This window comes from Alligator sinensis, unplaced genomic scaffold (assembly GCF_000455745.1).
Source record: "Alligator sinensis unplaced genomic scaffold, ASM45574v1 scaffold132_1, whole genome shotgun sequence".
NCBI classification, from domain to species: domain Eukaryota; kingdom Metazoa; phylum Chordata; order Crocodylia; family Alligatoridae; genus Alligator; species Alligator sinensis.
Window position 1 is genome coordinate 188,830 of NW_005842776.1, and position 19,942 is coordinate 208,771.

General features: G+C 41.5%; 1 protein-coding gene across 2 annotated transcripts in view; it reads left to right on the forward strand.

The window, feature by feature from the left end:
• KIF24 (kinesin family member 24) overlaps positions 1–19,942 on the forward strand; it is a 36,818-nt gene that overhangs the window by 2,064 nt on the left and 14,812 nt on the right. The window contains exons 2-9 of one of the 2 annotated variants that reach the window (XM_006034846.3): positions 578–616; positions 1,107–1,204; positions 4,444–5,077; positions 10,985–11,174; positions 12,886–12,983; positions 14,347–14,562; positions 16,088–16,175; positions 18,437–18,558. In XM_006034846.3, coding sequence (XP_006034908.1) covers positions 4,461–5,077; positions 10,985–11,174; positions 12,886–12,983; positions 14,347–14,562; positions 16,088–16,175; positions 18,437–18,558 — 1,331 coding nt within the window. In that variant the 5' untranslated portion in view covers positions 578–616; positions 1,107–1,204; positions 4,444–4,460. The remainder of the gene's footprint in view (positions 1–577; positions 617–1,106; positions 1,205–4,443; positions 5,078–10,984; positions 11,175–12,885; positions 12,984–14,346; positions 14,563–16,087; positions 16,176–18,436; positions 18,559–19,942) is intronic. The other variant, XM_025216942.1, reaches the window with a different exon arrangement.

A 19,942-nucleotide genomic window follows, 5' to 3' on the forward strand; every position in this document is an offset into this window, starting at 1 on the left:
GTACTCTTGTCTCATCTCCCCTATCCTATTCTTGTCTGTTTGCTATTTTCCCCCTACCTGTGACATTTGATCTCTAACTAAAATGATGAGTGTCTTCTGTGCACGGATTTTGTCTCAGTGCTCAGCACAATGGAGCCTGCCCTGGTGACAACTTCCTGTAATATAGATCAGGATTAAAATTGATAAAATAATAGGAAGGCACAAACGGTCAGAGAAAGTAAAGCACTTTGCAGAGTCACAGGACAGCAAACTTGCCCTTCATCTTTGAAGTCCCGAGTAAAATTTAGCCTTGGACTACAGTTCAACATGCTTGCGGTATTCATAGAAGTAATAGATGGAGACATCTATCAGATAATGTAGTCTGGCAATGCCCTTGTTCTCTGAGGCATATACAAGATTGTCTAATAAGACTGGTCTCACTTAGTCCTCTCTTAACGTGCCTCAGGAAATCACCTAGCACTTCAGCACCATTGGCAGTCTACACCTGCAAAAAGTTTGGGGCTGTACAGAAACTCGAGAAAGCTAAGACAAACCACTAAAGGTGTGTTAAAAACCTGTGTGGATGTTCTTTTTGCAGGAGAAAGATGGTCTTTGATTGTTCCAGACTCAGACACAGGTAAGCTACAAAGATCTAAGGCCATTTTGGTCTCCAATGAGCACTTTCAAATGGGGGTTAAATATGAGGCAGCTTGGGTGCTGTGACTTGACACCTTCAGTTAGTTTCCCTTGACTTTCCAGAGTGTCACTGTGAGAATGAACCTTTTCTCTGCATTATAAAGCTCATTGAAAGTAAAACATCTGTACAACAGCTAAATGATGATGATGAAGAGTAAAAATATTTTCAAATAAATCTCTGATTTTAGAGCTCAGTTTTGTGCCAAGGGGGTTCTGCAGCAGATTCTGTTGTTTCAAAATATACCAGTTCCATTGTTTTAGAGTATAAAAGACCCACCATTGATTTCTACTCTTGTTGCTTGGCTTTTCTCCCTCTGGTCCATCCTTTTCTGGAAAAAAAATCTAACACTAGGCAAAGGAGTTCTTTTCTGATGACAGCATATGATCTGATTCTGTGGTTTGATATAAAATTATAATATTTTCTTATATAGGTACTAATCAGCCACCTGTTCCAGGGAGTACTACAGATATACTGTTGCCTGAAATGGAGGCTCGTAGTATCAGAAAATGTGCAGCACTTTACCATAAGGTTTGAGTCTGGCTTATGACTATATTCTTGTAATGCTTCCTGAGTGTTTCACATATATTGGCACTGAAATGCAACCAGATAATCATCTGGCATGTCACACTTTTCATTGCATTGTATGCATGGTTCTGTATTAAATCTTAGCCAAGTACCCTGCAGCAAGTCCCTGCCCTAATATCAGTGTCAAGAAATTTTTAATCTTCGTGCATGGTAGATATTTTATGAACTTATCTGAAAGACCTCCGATATATATAGAAAATTGTGTGGCAGTCAGCTTGCCTTTCTTTTAAGACTAATGGTCTGAATCGTCACTAACCTAAAGATCCTACGCATTTTAAATTTAGAACCAATAATTATCCTAGAGCAGGTTGCCAGTGTATAATAACTGTGATGTTCTAGCAGACTCAATTGAATTCATTTTTTATTTAACAGACTTGCTTCTGCGTCTTTTGTTAAAGCGAGAGTGTCACTTTGCCTGAAAAGAATGTGAGACCTCAGCTGTTCAGGATGGAGCTGAACAGCTCTGGCGTGTCAGGACAGGAATGACATCCACTCTGAACTGCAGTGTCACACAGTGCCTGCTGTTGCTGCAAAGAACAAATTAAGGCAAATTGAGGGACAGATCACTCCCTGTACTTGATGATATTTGACCCTTGAAATGCGAGTCCACTTCAAACTCTGCTGGCATAAAAACAGCTCCTCTTTTCCCAAACACATTTCATATTCAAGTGTCTGAAAAGATCCTAGACTTAAGTCTCAAGTCTCTTAAACCCCTCCTGCTTCTAGTAAAGCCAATAAAGCAGGATGAATTTTGATATTAAAATATGGTGATTAAGAATGTTTAGTCTAGATTTTTGCATTACAGAACACAATCACCAGATGAGGATGAAAGAAAATTACTTGGATCCTGAGAATAGAAAATTAGAAACTCAGAGAAGTCCTCTCTTTTGCCAGCAGATGGCACTGGAATTAACAGTTTAGGATTTCTTGAAAGCCTTTCAATAGCTTGGCTTGCTTCTTTTAAGAAATAGAACAAAGCAGTTTTACTTGAAGAATTACATTTCAATTTGAAAAACAATATAAGTAGGGCTTTTTGCGCCTAAACAACTAGATGAATGAAAGTGCCCTGTTGGTGGGGTAGTTCATCTCTATCATCGACCATAAGGTCAGAAGGGACGGCTGCTCTCATCTCTTCTGACCTCCTACATAGGACTTCCCTGAATTCAGTGTTGTTTGACCTACAGCACGTCTTTGAGAAGAGCATCCAATCTTGTTTTAAAAATTGCCAGAATCCTCTGTGACCTTTGGTAAATTGTCCCGATGGTTAATTACCCTCATTGTCAAAACCGTGTGCCTCTCACTCCTCTCTTTCTTTGTGTAGTAGGGATTTTATTTTTTTATGTGTTTTGCTTCATTTCAGATACCATTGTGGATTGTTTTTAAATCTCTTATCACTCCTAGTCACATAATAAGTCTCTCAAGTTTCTCTTCTACTTTCCTGAAAACCGAGCTCTATTTTTTCATTTAGATATTGCAGCTACCGATAGTTCTTGCACTTTTGTTTCGGTGGATGTGCATGTGTGAGATTAAATATGATCTAGGGTACAATCCTGCATTGGGCCTCGGACAGTAAACAGAATGAAACCAGATAGATCTTTTCCATCTTGAACTTCTAATTCTTGTCATTTTGAGATGAAGTCCCAAGCTTTGTGTTCATGTCTTCCATTTACTCTTTCCTCCACAGAAGGTGACTTCCATGGTGGTCGGTGCACCAGGGAGCCCAATCCAAATGGGACCTGGACTGGGGCTTGATTGAACCCCAGGGCAGAATTCTTCAAACCACTCAGTGTTGGCCTGCCTCGTCCCCCTTTGATGTCTAATGATCCCGTTTACCTTCGGGTAAACTGTGTGCTTTGGGAAATCTCATCCATACTCAGTACGTCAGCCACGCTAGTAGCTAATTCAGGTTTCACAAATGAGAGACCCTATATCTCTGAACTTTCCTGTCTTTTTTTTCCCCAAAACTAAAAATCTCAGCAACAGCTCTTTTTTTTTTTTTTACATCAAGAATCAGAATTTCCCTTCAGAAACTCCATTGAGGACTTCCCTGTAACAGTGCTCCTACTGTCTAGCTTGTTAAGTTTTATTGCTGAGCCACTCATAATTTTATTCTGACTGATATTTCTTTCTAACTCAGACCCAAGGTTCTAAATCATTTTGTTTGTTCCTTAATACACCTTTTCAGTTGTTGTAATATCCGATTGCAGTCAGCAAATTATTAGACAGAAGTTGCATTATTATTATTCAGACTTAGTTTGGCATTGATTTTAGTAATAGCAAATGAAGATTTGATTTTTATTTAGCAGGCTAATTATTTTAAACAACAAATTACTGTGGCTGTGTATCTGAAAATCCTACTAATGACTGTAACCAGTGTTGCAAGAAAGACTATTAGTAACGAGCAGTGTGGTGTTCTTTGGAGTAGGATGTTGGTATTCAGTCACCAATAATGACTTCAGTCCTGAGCTTTGTAAAAACATCTAGAAAGATGTTTTAATTTATTTAAGATTCTATGGCTTGTCAGTGTTTAAAGTGAACAAATAAGAATCTCTGCAGCTATTAATCCAGCTGGATATAAGCAATTATGTTGGGGAAACACAAGTGTAGGATTTCTGAGTTGTTTTTCCAAATGATAAAATCATGCATGATATAGTGGCTATGTTGTATAATTCGTCTGTAATATGTATAATAAACCATTTATCTTTAAGGCTTGATCTTTGAATGTGTCCATATCCATGTCTTATCCCTTTGTTAATTAACTGTGGGTTAACAGTAGGACCGCATGCCTGAACATCAAGTTGGGCAGCTAAAATTAGGCATATTGCATTCTGTAGCTGGTGGACGGGATTTCAGTAGACTGTAGCATTCACTGAATGGACATCACAAGTGTAAGAAGCTTGCAGCAGTGAGTGACTACATATCTCTGTGTCTCAGTGTGTTGTTTTATTTTTCACTTTTTATGTGCAAAAATAATTTATTCACCCCCTACTTAGCATATTTTTACAATTATTGAACTCCAAAATGTTTCACAACCCAGCCTGTTGCCACCCAGGATGTAACTGGCTGCTATCCTAATTATAGATAATAAGATCTGTAGATAAGGAAATGCTTTATTTCTTTGCTAACTTTGTCAGCTATGGCTCTTGCACGTGGATCTGATATTCCTTTTGTTTGATTTCTAGCGGGGTTTAAACGGAAGATGTCATCCTGTCTGTATGAGTGCCTTTGTGAGGCAGAGCTTGAAAAATATTATCCACACTTTGCTGCCCTCGGCCTTCAGAAGATAGATGAACTAGCCAAGGTTTCCATGAAAGATTATGCCAAACTGGGGGTCCATAACATGAATGACCGCAAGCGTCTCTTTCAACTCATAAGAATCATACAAATTATGCAGGAAGAGGAGGAAACGGCAGACACAGCCAAGGAAGATTTTCAAACAAGTGGCCTCCTCCAGCCTCAGGTGACCAGATCAGGTCCTCGCAGACAGCTGCGTTTTGAGTCCCTCTTTGAAAAAAAGGATGGAACAGTTAAAGACTGTGAAACTGGATCATACGGTTTATCTGATTTTTCTGCCAGTGAAGACGGTTTAGTGGAGATGTTGGGACATGTTCCACGAGCTGACTTGGGTTACAATAAAGCAGCCAGAAGAGAAACCCTGACTGCTTCTGGGGCATGCACAGAACATGACATGGACTATCCTACAATGTATTCATCAAATAATATTGCCCCTCTGCTGGGGAGTTCTGAAGCCCCCATCATACAAAGAGTAACTCATATTTCAGGGTATAATTACGGACTACCTCATTCTTGCATCAGGTAAACAACATTCATTTTTATTTCGTTAGATTGGCATTAACTGACAAGGTTAGTCATTCCTTTATGAACTTAGGAAGGAAGATCCTTCTTCAATGACTCTGAATGAATGCCTTGTATGACTAAAATCAAACAATAACCAGCTTCTACAAAAGCAGTGGAAAATCCTGTGGGGAGGGGAAACATTAAGGAGCATTTAGGATTTTCCAAGGTTGGTAGAAAGAAGTAGTTGAATTTACTGGCTGAAGCTTACCAGAACTGGCTAAAAATAGGCTTTTATCTTTTGCAATACTTATGTTTGTGTTGGGCTGGTATTTTGAGCTAGCTTCTCTTATTCTATTAATAGAGCCTTTTTGCATAATTAAAACAATTTATTTACAAATTCTATCACTCCATATAGGTAATACCCCATGTCAAGTTTCCACCAGTAAAAGTAGCACATGGATTTTATTAAGGGAACACCCAATCCGTTACCTTAAAAATTAAATTAATTTCTTTTCTTTTTTTTTTAATGGAAATCCAGAATTAATAGTACCAGCTGATCGGGCATTTTGCAGGCAAGGCCTGCAAAAATTGCATACAGATCTGCTAATGAACCTAAATCCTGAACTTCAGCACCCCAAATTGATCCAGCTTCTCTGCCAATATGCCATCAAACTAAGTTACAGTACTCCCATGCTGCTCTGCTATAGGGCATTTTTCCTGTGTCAGGGTTTTATGATGTTTATGGATAGATCATTTCATCTAGTGGTAGCAGTTATAGTCATTTGTGAGCTAAATCATAGTCTGAACCAGAGAATCCGGTGATGAAAAATTGATGCATGTACATGCTTATGTTTCCCAAGGGTCATTTCAGTTTAAAAATCCTTTACTAAAAATGTGCCTGGAAACTTGTCTACTTTTTCTCATATTTTGGTTGGAACACATCCGTGCATTCAAATCCAACACCAGTACATTGTACAGAATGTTTCTAAACACACTTTTATTGGTTTGGCAAATTCTGTGGTGACATAACTGAGTTCATAAAAAGTCTGGGAATGTTTGAGTTTCTCAAAGTTAATACTGCTGGTTGTGCAGCTGGTTAAGCTAATTGGAAAAAAAATAGATAAATGATACAGAGAATATTTAATATAGATCACACTTAAATAGAATTATTCTATTTATAAATGAGTTAATGATGAAATATTAATGCAGCCAAAAAGCTCAACACATAGGAACAGCTGCTGCGATGCAGGCTGTATTCAGTCAGCAGCGAAGCAATAGCCAATATCCAATGCAAAATGTAGGCAAGTTAATCCAAAATTGCAATCCAGACAGCTCCCAGTTGATTGGTACTTTACCAGGAAGCACCTAAACCCACTAGGCACCTCATCATTTTTTTTTAATGTTCTCTAGATGCCTGGAGAACTGTGTCTACACATGCCCAGACCTGCCCCAGTTTGAGCAACTCAGCACTTATCTCTCATCTAACCTGATCCAGAAACTAAGTGCTCCTCTGCCTAAACCACCCAGGAGCCTTCGTCAGGGCTGGGACTCTGTGCAGCAAAGAACAGAGTGCCCTTGGGGCCAGAGAAAGACAGGGCACAAGAGGGAGCCTGGCTCTGTAGCCCAGTACTTGAGGCACTCGCTTTGGAAGAGGGCCCCTGGGTTCTGGTCCCTGCTCCTGGGACTTTGTGCTAAGTACTCATTGGATACAACCTCAAACTGCCCTGAGGCAGAGGAGGATCATAACCACTAAGATACAGGGCCTCTCCCTTTCCCTCTAGCCCTGTGATGCGTGCATTCAGAGCCCTGGGTTCTGTAACAGGAAGGCAGAACAAGCTAAGACTTGGTGGTCGAACCCTCCCTTGGGTGATGAGAGCCATGTGCTGGAACCCCTTCAGGCCTTCGAGCCTGGGACTTGGTGGCTGACTGCTCTAACCACCGCACCAATATATAAAAGGTGAGCAGTGCCTGCTCTAACTGCCTTTTAAAAGGAAACAATAAAACTTGTTCAGTCCTTTGGATATACAGATGTCCATATCTGTCCCCATGAGAGGGCTCTAGGCTTAGGATCTGAAGTGAGCAGAGGTGCCTACCTGCAGCCCTGACTCAGGTGCCTAAACTCTGGAAGGAGTTGGAATTTCAGATCCCCCCTCACCTCCCCACGCCTGCTGTTTCCTACTAGCCGGCTGTAGGTGTCCTTCTGTACAGCACGTGGGGTTTGGGACAGGCTCTGCTGAGGCACCTGTTTCCCTATGCACTGTATAGGGAGCCCCTGTATCTAACCCACTGTTCTGGATTCCAGTTTGGAAGGCAGGCATTTATACGTTGGGCATCATGGTAGGCACGTAGGTCTCTTGTTGAATGTGGCCCTTTGTCTCTATCGGATTTGCCTTGATGATGACTGTAGTCTTAGCTGCTAGGAACCCAAACAGTATAAATACAATTAAGAATGCAGAAAAATCAATAGCTCCTTTGAACATGCTTAAAAGGTTTTCTACCTGCTCGTAGCAAATGGCTTGATTTTAATGTTAGCAGACAGGGTCGCTCGTAAGCTGTTTCTGCCTTTATTGTCTCTGCCATGCTCCCAATTGCTTCTCTCTTTCTGAAAATAATATAAAAAGATAGTTCTAGGACATCTGAATGCAGTATATGTTTCCTACAGTGATTTAGGTTTCCTACTATAATCTCTAGGTGCAGTACTTTGTAATTAAAACCCATACTTTGTTTCAGTAGAAAATATGAGTCTGTACTGTCTGAGAATCCCTTCCCTCACAGAAACGCACTCTCATATCAAGGGATCAGTCATTCCTGCCTCTCCATTTCTCCTGCTTCTCATCTCTTGGGAATGATGGTCCTTGTGCTCTAAAGGTCACCCCGGCCAGGCTCTGGTGAAATCAGCTGCAAAGCAGGTTCCAGAGCCAGTGACCTTTTGCTGAGAACATCTGGTACCCACCAGCATCATGATTATTGTTGGATGGGTTATTAACTCAGTCACCACAGATAATCTCAATTGTAGTCTCTTAACTTTTAGCACAGGTTTTGATACAGTCTCCCACAACATTCTCACAAACAAACAATGGGAAGTACGGGTTGGATGAATGGACTGTAAGGCGGATAGAAAACTGGCTGGATTGCTGGGCTCAAAGGATAGTAATGAATGGCCCAGTGTGTAGCTGGCAGCCAATATCAAGTGGAGTGCCCCATGGGTCAGTCCTGGGCCCAGTTTTGTTCAATATCTTCATTAACAACCTGGAAGCTGGCATAGAGCGCAGCCTCAGCAAATTTGCAGATGACACTAAGTTGTGGGGAGTAGTAGATGCGTTGGAAGGTAGCGCTAGGATTCAGAGAGATCTTGACAAGTTGGAGGATTGGACCAAAAGAAACCTCACGAGGTTCAACAAGGACAAGTGCAAAATCCTGCACTTAGGAGGGAGCAGTCCCATGCACCAGTGCAGGCTGGGGGTGACTGACTGGGCAGCAGCTCTGCAGAAAAGGACCTGGGGGACAGGGGACCATAAACTAAATATGAGCCAGCAGTGTGCCCTTGTTGCCAAGAAAGCTAAGGCATCCTGGGTTGCATTGGTAGGAGCATTGCCAGCAGATGGAGGGCAGTGATTCTTTCCCTCTATTCAGCACTGGGGAGACCACATCTGGAGTCCTGTGTCCAGTGGGACCCCACTACAGAAAGGCTGTAGACACACTAGAGAGAGTCCAGTGGAGGGCAACAAAAATGGTTGGGGGCTGGGGGACAGGACTTATGAGGAGAGGCTCGAGGAACTGGGCTGATTTAGTCTGAAGAAAAGAAGACCGAGGTGGACTGAATAGCAGCCTTCAAATCCCTGCAGGGGGGCTGCAAAGAGGATGGAGCTGGGCTGTTCTCACTGGGGGCAGATGGCACAACAAAGCAATGGGCTTGAGTTGCAGCAAGGGAAGTTGAGGTTGGATAATAGGAAAAACTTTCTCATGAGGAGGGTAGTAAAACACTGGAACAGATTACCCAGAGAGGTGGTGCAGTCTCCATCCTTGGAGGTTTTGAAGACCCAGGTAGACAAAGCCGTGGCTGGGATGATGTAGTTGGGGCTGGTCCTCCTTGGAGCAGGGGGTTGGACTAGCTGTGACCTCGTGAGCTCCCTTCCACCCTCATTTTCTATGATTCTTAATGGAAAGAGGTTTCCTTTCCACTACAAAGCTCTGATCCTGTAAACCTTATACATGTGAGAAGTCCTGTGGAAGTTGACTGATGAGATGGCCGGTCCAAGCAAGGATGTCTTCTGAGTAAAAGCTGCAGGATCAGGACCTGCAGCTGAGAGCCAGTCTTGGAGGAAAACCTTGAGTGCTGTTCAGTCTCATGTGGATCCCAACTGACATTTAAATCCCAAGACTATTGTCTTAACAAGAAGTGGAAGGACTGAAGCTAATCACCTTGTGGTCTTAATTTAGTGTCATCTTGCGTATTTGTTTTAAATTAGCCTGTTAAAGGAGTTGGAAGAGCATTTGGTACACAAGACAGACACATGACTTACAGGAAGGCGGCTGGGTTCAATTAAAATAATTTGTTTCTGATTCGAATTCACATTCAGGTCCAGGGAGACCATCATTTTTCATTTGACTGAAGGGTGCTTGGGAAAAAGGAAAATTGGAGTGGACACAAATTGTTATAACAGCAGCATCTTTACGCACTCTCTCTCAAGATGTTTGCACAGTGGATTAATCACCTGGAGAAGTGATTGTTTCTCAGGATGGCAGGGAAACAGCAGAAGTAGATTTGGCAGGCCACACAACTGTGCTCCTTTGTGATTGAGACTTGTCACCTTTGAACATAGGTTTAGACCTAAATTAAGGCACGTGACACACATTAATATGTAGATTAAGGGTTTTTTACCAACAAAGCAGAGTTGAGTCTTGGTAGCATTTGATAATAACATGTTATGGTGTTACCAGAAGTTGACAGAGATGGGACAGGTAGATAGAATGATACGAGTGAGAGAGATCAAAAGGAGGATTGACAACCCATAAAACCTTAAATAGATTAAAACACCTTTCTAGATGTTTTTACAGAGCTCAGGACTGAAGTCATTATAGGCGACTGAATGCCAACAGCATACTCCAAAGAACACTACACTGCTTGTTACTAAAACAGTCTTTTCCTTGTAACACTGGTTACAGTCATTAGTAGGATTTTCAGATGTACAGCCACAGTAATTTGTTGTTTAAAATAATTAGCCTGCTAAAGAAAAATCAAATCTTCATTTGCTATTACTAAAGGCAATGCCAAACTAAGTGCCAGTTACAGAGTTGTCTTTGTGCTACTCTATAGAGAAGGCGGAAGAGGGAAGGTCAAAAACCTCCACCCAAGATGAAAAGCCATGACCAAGGAATTGAATTGAGACCAAGATATGAGGCTCCAAGAGCCACAGCAGTCTTCATGACAGTACTCAAGAAAGACGGATATTAATGAAAACTGTATGCTTTCTAGTAAGACAGTTCAGTCCAATATTTGGTCAAGGAATATGTTATCTCCTGGACCAGGGCACTCTCATTATGATACAATCTAAAGAAATGCCTGGTGAGAAGGGACTCCAGGAGATGAGCCTTTTTTTGGATGATGTTAGTCTAGATCTTTAGTTTGTGGACAACCAAATTTATGTCAGGTCATTCCCAAGCTCAGCACTACGCTACATATAAAAAAAAAAAACCAACGTTCAATGCAGTCACTTTAACAAATGCACACAAAATTGGTGGTGGTGTTATCCTGCAAAGCAGACTAGTTTTTGCTTTTGTGACAGCCCCCAGTTTTATGTGAGCCTTCAAAACAAAACAGTTATCTTCACTAAACAGTAACCCGCTAAACTTGCAGCCAAATTTATAGATCTCTCCAATTACGAAGCCCCTTTTTAAACCCAAATTTGCAATCCCATGTTACAGATCAAATACCTCGGAGAAAGAGACACCGTGGACAGAGACTGACAAAATTCGCGTGTGTGTCCGGAAGCGTCCGTTGGGCCCGAGAGAGGAGCGGCGCGGGGAAGTCAACATCATCACGGTGAAAGATAAAGAAACCCTACTTCTTCACGAGAAGAAGGAGGCGGTGGATCTTACTCAGTATATTTTGCAAGTAAGAGGTCTCCATTTACACTTGGGCTTTATAATCTGTAGGGATCTGGGGCAAAGTGACACCTTAATGGAGCAACAGTCCAGGGAGAGGTGAAAATAGATTTGGGGTTTTGGTAAAGGATTTCTCTCTCTTTCTCTCAGATTAAACACAAATGGCAGGGTGCATCTCTCATCCCAGTGCGATTACTATGGGATTACTCCTGAATCACACCAAGATGAGGATGTTAGACACGTCTCCCTTAAAAGTGCCTTTCAGTTGCCCTTTACCTTGCTCCTTAGTAAATGAATATTCCTTTTCTGAATCACGGATGCCAAAATAGGATGCTTTGCTAAACATATGGCTGGAGCACATTGCCTAGTGCTGGGTCCCATATAGCCACATTTGCTTGTACTTCAGTTTAGGACTTGCATTTCTAAGAGGGGCACATACCCTTTGACTCCCTCTTTTCTAATTTTTCCCCTCAGTCCAGGGGCAAACATTTTTCAAAGCAAAGTTTTTGTTTGGTCTTTGTTGCAAAATCCTGGCTACTTTCTTCTGCCCTTGTTCAAATTCTCAGTTCTGACTGACAGCACCAAAAACACAGCTGATTTCTAGAGAGCAGCAAGCTATACTCGTTCTCCTGTGCGTTATTTTTATAGTCTCTAGACTGAGAACAACTGTTGGGGGTATCCAGTAAAATTAAATTTGCTAACTCTCCCAGGCCCAGTTCATATAGCATCTTTTATAGCCTCGTATACTCTGTAATTCCAACCCTCTGTTTCCATCCAGCCAGCTATATTCAGCATTTATGTGGCGCCTATCACCTTCATATCTAAGTGCTGAAATAAATCTCCACACTAAACTATATTCTGGCAATACTGACAAAAAAAAACCCCTTGCTATAAATCCCTGTCATTCAAGTAGAAATATGCCATCGCTTCACTAAAATGATCTGATTTAGATTTCTTGGGGTGATAACCTTTTATTAGACCAATTGGGATAGTTAGACAAGCTTTTGAATACAAGACATTCTGTGTTGGTATGGACCATTTATCCAAAATTCATATAGCCTTCAGTTCTGCATCTCTTCTGGCTTTCCTTATACTATTTTGTTTATATTCTTCACTGTAACATTACAGATAATGATCAACTTGGAGCCACGCTGAAGTGACATGGTATTTTAATGAGCAAAATTTTAAAATCTAGCAGGACCTTTTCCAAAGCCCATTGAAATCAATGCCCGTCTTTCCATAGGTTTCAGTGGGCATTAGATGAGGTCCTAAGATGGGTTCTTTTGCTTCTCAGACAAAACAGTCCAGTTTGCCTGGGAATGATTTTATCTTCCATGGGCACAAAAAGACTTTATACATTGCCTGGTTTTAGTTCTTCCTAATATGTGGCCTCATGTTAGTGATGTATGCTGGTTCACTTGGATGAGTTTTTAATTTTTTTATTTTTAAAATTATGCTTATCTTTTTTCCTATGGCTTTGAGATGATGGGGAGGGGAAACCATCTTCTCTTTTCCTTTCCTTTCCTTTCCTTTCCAACACGCATGCTCTGTTTCTTGGTTGGTTGTACAAAGTTTGGTCATTTGGAGCCTGAGGTCAGCGGAAAGACTTCTGGTAATGTCAGCTGGCTTTGGATTGAGCCCATAGCATGTGCTGCTCATTAGGGGGTGAAAGTGAAATGAGCCAGATTCCTTTTCATGTAAAAATCACATCTATTTTTCAGCATGTTTTTTATTTTGATGAAGTCTTTGGGGAAGCATGTACCAATCAGGATGTGTATATGAAGACTGCTCATCCCCTCATTCAGCATGTTTTTAACGGGTAGGCTACCAATGCTTACATTTGTTATTCTTGCCCTTTTAGTTTTAATTTTCTTAGACTATTTTGGTTTCAGTTTTCATTTTGCTTTTCTGGACACTTGTGAAAAACAGCATCGGTTTCACCTTTTCCATTCATAGTATTGTTGTTAAGTAAAATATCTGTGTCTACAGTTCTAACCCTGTTGTCCTTAACCAGCCAAAACTCTCTTTGTACGTAGTGGGAGATTTATTCAGAAGATGGATAAATCAGACCTTACAGGGAAGAAGAGAGGTAGTTTGATCTAGTTAGAAATGGAGACTGGCTGTCAGGATTCCTGGATTCTAATTCTCTGTTGTAACATAGACTTCCTGTGAGCTAGAACAAATTATATGGCTCCCTTTGCCCAGTGGAGCTGTCTTGCATAAAGCACATAACATTTATATACTTTATAAAGCACAGAAAGATGTATTTATAACATTCACAGTACTAGAAAGGCAATAGAGAGTTTAGCAGTAAGCCTTTGATTGTATTTTTGTATTTACTTAGAGAGAGAATTATAATTATATGTGATCCACTTAATGGAAAAACGAATGTGGTTTTACATGTATAATTTAATTTCCTTAATGAAAAAGAATAATGTGCCCATGCTGAAAAATTAACTAGATGGAGCTTTTTGTTGTCAAGAAATTCCGAGTATCCTTTGGATCAGAATTTCATTCATCAGTTGTTTTATGCATCACAGACCTGGGAAGGGAAAGCCAAAAAGAGACTAACTTGTTATGTAATTTATACCAGGGAGAATTAATTGGCATTTTGTAGGCATTGTTATGGTCCAGCCATTGACAAAGATCCAGCAGACGAGTGTAAATTGATATAACCAGAGTCTGTCATGTGAAGGTCAGTGCTGGAAGTGCTAAGCTCTTTCATTGTGTGAACCCCATGTTAATATAGAAGTGACCTCATGGATATTTTGCCCCTCATTTTCATGATCGTGCAGACCTGCTTCCCTCCGATTCATGATCTAAGCCACCTTCTCCATTCACGATTGAATAACATCCATGCAGTGCCAACAGCAGTTGCTTACAGGGAAAACTACAATAATGCAACAACCTTCAATGTATTTTTAATTTCCTTTAATATATGTTTAGCATCTGATAACAAGGGGGGGAAAGCTGGCACTATGCGTTTAGCCAGTTCTCGACAGAAACGTAGTCTACAAATCTGGTATCAAAGAACGGATCTTGTAGGACCTCGGGAGCAGATGTAATATAAAACCTCGCTTCTGGGGGTCAGCCATGTGTGTAGATATTAACCCAGCAAAATGTCTTTTAATAGATTTGAATGGATAAGATACAGCACCAAAAATAAAAATGATCTTTTTTAGAGGCAACGCCACCTGCTTTGCATATGGGCAGACTGGTGCTGGCAAGACTTACACTATGATCGGCACTCACCAGAACCCTGGACTCTATGCGCTGGCTGCTAAAGACATCTTTAGACAACTGGAGGCATCCCAGCCAAGGAGAGATCTCCTTGTGTGGATCAGTTTTTATGAGATCTACTGTGGACAGCTTTATGACCTGCTAAATGGAAGGAAAAGGTATTTAAGTAAAAGACGTATTGCTGCAAAACATGGCCAGTGAATGACTTTGTTACTGATATTTGCAATTAAATTTAACAGAATTAAGAGTTCCAGTAAATAGTGTTGATTTAAATGGGGCTGTTTCTGGGCTAAGGAGCTACTCAGGGTAAGTAAGGATGGCAGCATCTGGCTCTATACACTGTAACGTTCAGAAAGACCCTTGCGCAGTGGTGCAAGTCTGAGATACAAGCTTTGTATTGCACCGTCTGCCAGGCTCCATCCCCTCAATTAGTTCAGGACTAATGGCAATCAATAGTATGGGGCAAGTTCTGTTGTTTTCTTTCCTTTTCTTCAGCAAAGATACTTAAGATCGAATTTAAAGCCTACGTGGGAAAGAAACAATTGGCTAGAGCAGGGAAGCTGAAAATAAGCACAGTGTGCTATTGCTGGAGGTGTCAGGGAGGAAAAAATTCACTGTTATATATTTCCATTATGCTACGCCTGAGTCTTCTCTCGACCCAGGGTAGCACAGTGAAGCCCAAGTGATCTTTGGTTTGCTAATGTGGCTGTTGACTAGTATTTTACCTGAGAGACCTAGACATTTCAGTGGGCACTTTGATTACTGTGAAGCAGAAGTATCAAGATGGTAAACTGCAGTGGCAAAACCTGGGAGAACTGAAAGAACTCGAGTTTTCCTCACATGAAAAACACCCTGGTCTAAAATACCTGAAAACTCAAGAGGGGATAATGCTCGGTTAAAGTCGTGACAATATAAGTCTTCAACTGTGGTCTGGAAAGAGCATGATCTTGCACCTGAAAACTGGTAGGGTGCGTGAAGGGAGTATGCCTTGAGCATGCCACAGTGCTCAGCAAATACCTGCCTTGTCTTTGTGAGAGAGAGCAGCTCATTGCCGGGCAATCATCTGTGTCTGTGATTTGCCATTTGCTGCTGAGTGAGAGCCCCTAAAGAGATCCCATTTCTTGGGTGCAAGCTAACCAGTTGATATAACCTGCTACTGCACCATCACATTTACTTCTCTAACTCATAAAAGAATCGCTCATATAGCCTGTGATTCTGCAGCTGTGGGAATCTTCTGTAAAAGCCACAGAATTATGGGCCTAAGCTTTCACTAAAAGGAGTTCAAGTAACCTTGAAATCAGGGGGTGTGATTTTTTCACTGAGTCTGGAGACAGTGTGAAACAAAGGCTGTAGGAGAGGCGTGTGCTCTGACATCTAAGATGGCAATGTCCATGTTAACAGTATTGTGTCACTGCTGATCATATTAGCAGAAATATCCAGCTAATTTACATTGCCAATGGCCCTTTAACAATGAAATGTTAGAAGAGCTTTGTATAAATGAAATGGCTATGCAGTGCTGGCAGTAAGTTAAAAGCAGCAGGCATTGTACTGTGATTTGTGGCCTTGAAATTATTCTTTGCAGCACTTCTCTGTATAACTGATACCTACAGGAATTCCTCGCTATTTTATAAGGATTTCTTCAGAACACTCCATTTCTGCTAACTGGTGTTGTTTCTCCTGCAGACTCTTTGCAAGAGAAGATAGCAAGCATGTGGTGCAAATAGTCGGATTGCGTGAGGTTCAAGTGGATACTGTGGGTCTCCTTTTAGAGGTAATTTGACTTTGTCAGTGCATAGCTTATCTTCTAAAACCTCTGCACTAAATAAGTTAGCAGGGAGGGATGACTTGCTACGCTGTTTGGGCACTGTTGTAGAAGCACACGGGCATGTTCCCTTACCGGGCTCTAAGGCAGCAGCAGAACGACTTTGAACCACTTGGCAGCCACAGAAGAGCACTGGAGGGACACTTTCAGAAGTGCCTTTAATTAATGCGTTCAAGTTCCGCTAAAGCAAGTTACAGTGACCTACCTCACTTGCTGACTCAGAGCCAGTGCTACAATGCTCAGACCTCGGATGGGATCTTTGCCATGAGGCTGAGTGCCGTAACTATCCGGAAATGACAGTGTCCCAGCAAAACAAACCCTGAAATCTTAGAACACAAAATGTGACTCCTTCCATTTTAGTAGAGGAGATTTAGCTATTTTCCCCCCCAGAAACCATATACCTCGAAAAATAGTTCCAAAAGGGAAATGTAAGTGCACTCAACAGACTGATCTGCATCTGAAACAACCCTGTAGGCAAAAGATGGCACATCAGGTGAAGGCAACAACACGTGAGAAATGGTGGAGAGAGAGGGATTCAGTCACACAAAGCAGATGCTGCAGTTGCTTCATTTATTTTATACTTGTCTTGATGGGTCTGTTTTCCTCCTATGTGGACTTCTCTGGCTCCAACAGACTCTTTCCTTTCACCTCTGCCTTCTCTTTTCTGGATAAATTGGGAGGGGGGTTGGTGTAAATTTGTAAATAAACACAGTGAACTAGAGATAATAAAATATTTCGGCTGCTGAGCAGAAGCAGAATGGAAACGCTGCCTGGACTAACCGTGCTGGGTCGCAGCTGTTTTTTAAAGCTAGCTGTGTGTCTTTTGACAACAGCTGACACTTGGCATAAAAAGGCTGCGGCCTCACTCTCCCACTTGGCTCAGTAAGACAAGGACAGCCTCGTTTTCTGCTCTGTTGTGTACTGAGCGAGCTGGTGCTGAGTCCATCTGCCATCCAGCTTGTTGTCTGCATCATTTAAACTTTGTCTCAGTGAGGAACCAAAGATCCTGTGCACCTGATATTGTAGCTGGGCCTTTTAATATTGGCACAGTACTGCTTATTTCCATTCCACTTGACAGTGGCTGCCTTCTGGGCTTTTATCCCCCATTAACTCTGAGCTTCAGGAGATGCTGGTGACGTTTCTGCAAATTATGGCACAAACCTGCTGAAAGGCTGATTAATACATTCCTCTGCATTATCACACCCTGCACACAGAAGAGTTATTACATGGTTTTGTTCTCACAGGTATCTTGGCAAAACAATTCATTGCATATTGTCCAAAGACTCCTTTGAATACAGAAAAGTCTCTAGCCTGATTTAATGCTCTTGAATAGCACGCTACCATACGTATTGGATGAGTCTTCAATGCTCTCCTCATGATTATTCAATATTTATTGATATTGGCCTCAGTTCAGAAACTCTTCGCATTTAGCTCAAGTTTAACAAATGCTCAGGAGCTACAGCAGTCAGCTAGCTTGCTGGTTCAGAGTTGACTGATCACTGAGAGGCCTAAATACAGCCTATTTGTGACTAAAGATGGTCTTGATTTTGCTACATTGGCAGTAAGACTAAAATATTAAAAATGGTGCTTTTAATTTGGCCTGAACACCTTGCTACACCCCTTCTTGTTGGAATTACTGTGGCAATTTCATAGGTTGTTAAAGGCTCAGGACAGAGAATAATACAAAATTGTAGACCCGAAGGTCTTTTTATACTTCTGCTACACCTCCCCTTCCCTTCCCCTGTTATCTCGGTAGTCAACTCTGAGCATAATTGATCACTTTAGCCTTGCTGCTTGCTTTGGCATTGTTCCTCTTGCTCCCAGTTACAGAGATGGATGAGTGGATTAGCACTTTTTGTCACACCGTATAATATGTCTCTTTAGAAAGAACCCTTCAGTGATGTGAGAACATGAATTTTAAAAAAAAGCAAATTGTCCACACTGTGAGTCTTCAGGGTTACCCCTATGCCTCACTCTGTGCTTTTCCACAATGCATTTATTCCACTTGATTATAAACTAGTCATTTTGCAAATAGGAGGGGATGTGCAATATGCTGATAATTCCTGTCCTTGAAGTTCTCATTTTACAAGCCCTTTGATGTCAGCCCTAGGGAATAGCTGTCCATAGGGTCCTAGCTAAATATGGCATATAAAGAGTCTGCATGTATTGAATGTACAATTTACTTGGCTTTTGTCCTCTTTATTTTCCAGGTGATTTTGAAGGGTGGGAAGGAGCGCAGTACTGGAGCTACTGGTGTCAACTCAGATTCTTCCCGTTCACACGCTATCATCCAGATTCAAGTTAAAGATGCAGCTAAGAGAACATTTGGGAGGTGAGGTTGGAAGCAGAATTATCCAATATGACAGACATTTCAACTTAGCTTATTATCTTTAATTAAATCATGCGCATCTGTAGTGGCAGAGTGGTCTTCAGGGGGCAGTGCTGAAATTGGAGAAGTCAAATTCAGAGATAATCAAGCAACAAGTTGAGCATGATAGTTGTCGTTGTTGAACTTGTTGGCTGGATTAAGTTGGGAGCCAGTATTAGAGGCTTCTTCAAGTGGGGCTGAACTGCATGTTAACCTTCCTTGACTACCTGAAGAAGGTAGCTGTCAGGATGAAGATATAAGGGTCAATTTGTTCCAGAAACAGGCAAGCACAAGCTGGGGAGCATCGGTATTACAGACATCAGTGCTGGCCCATGCATACCCTGTAGCAAGTACTGTGCATCGGTATGGACCAAATGCAGTCACACTCAACTTGTTGACATCCAGTTGAACTCTGCAATGTAGTACATCATTGAACCCCTCAAGTTGGCCCCAACACCTTGGCTGCCTGTGTTGTCACACATTACTCCTCCATCCATTGGCTGCAAGGCAGCAATTCTATGGGAAGTCCAGCGAATTAAGGAAAACAAACGTCTCCCCATCCACCGGGACCATAACAATGATCTTCACCGTCACTTAGTCGCGCAACCCCTTCTGGATCCACATGTTTAAGCTTCAACAATATGACTTCAACCCTGATAAAGCTTGGAAAACCAAATGGAGTTCACAGGAAGTCCCAAATAAACATCTTGTGATAGACCCAATGCACGCTGTCCCTGGCTTTGATCTCCCATGACACTCATGGACAACTCTAAACCGTATCCGTACAAACCATGGGAGATGCAGATACTTGATGCACAAATGGAAAATTAAAAACTCTCCAGTGCGCAACTATGGTCATCCAGAATAGATCATGGAACATATAATGACTCAATGCCCGATCCATGAATACAAAGGCGGTATCACAGCGATACACTCTGCTGCTCCTGAGGCAATTGTCTGGCTCAGCCACCTAAATATAAAATTATAGTTGCTGTTCTGTATTTAAATCAGCCGTACGAAAGAATAAGAGGCCTCTGATGAATGGCAAGTGGTTGCTGCTGTTAACAGGCATCCTAGTCCAAGAAAATATGGTCTGCTTTTTTTTTTTCCAAGTATCCAGCAGTACTAAACACATTCCAAACAAATAAGATGTGCCTACTTTCCCCAAAGATTTTTTCTTACAAATGACAAGTCAGAGCAACAAATGGGAAGAGTGCACAGGGTCAGAAAATTGTTGTAGGTGTAGCACATGTGGCATGGATTTTGTCATTGAATAGGAGGTAGAGCTAAAATAAGGGTTGTGAAAGTAGAAGTGGATAGGACTGTCATAGGAAAAGCAGCAGGGAAA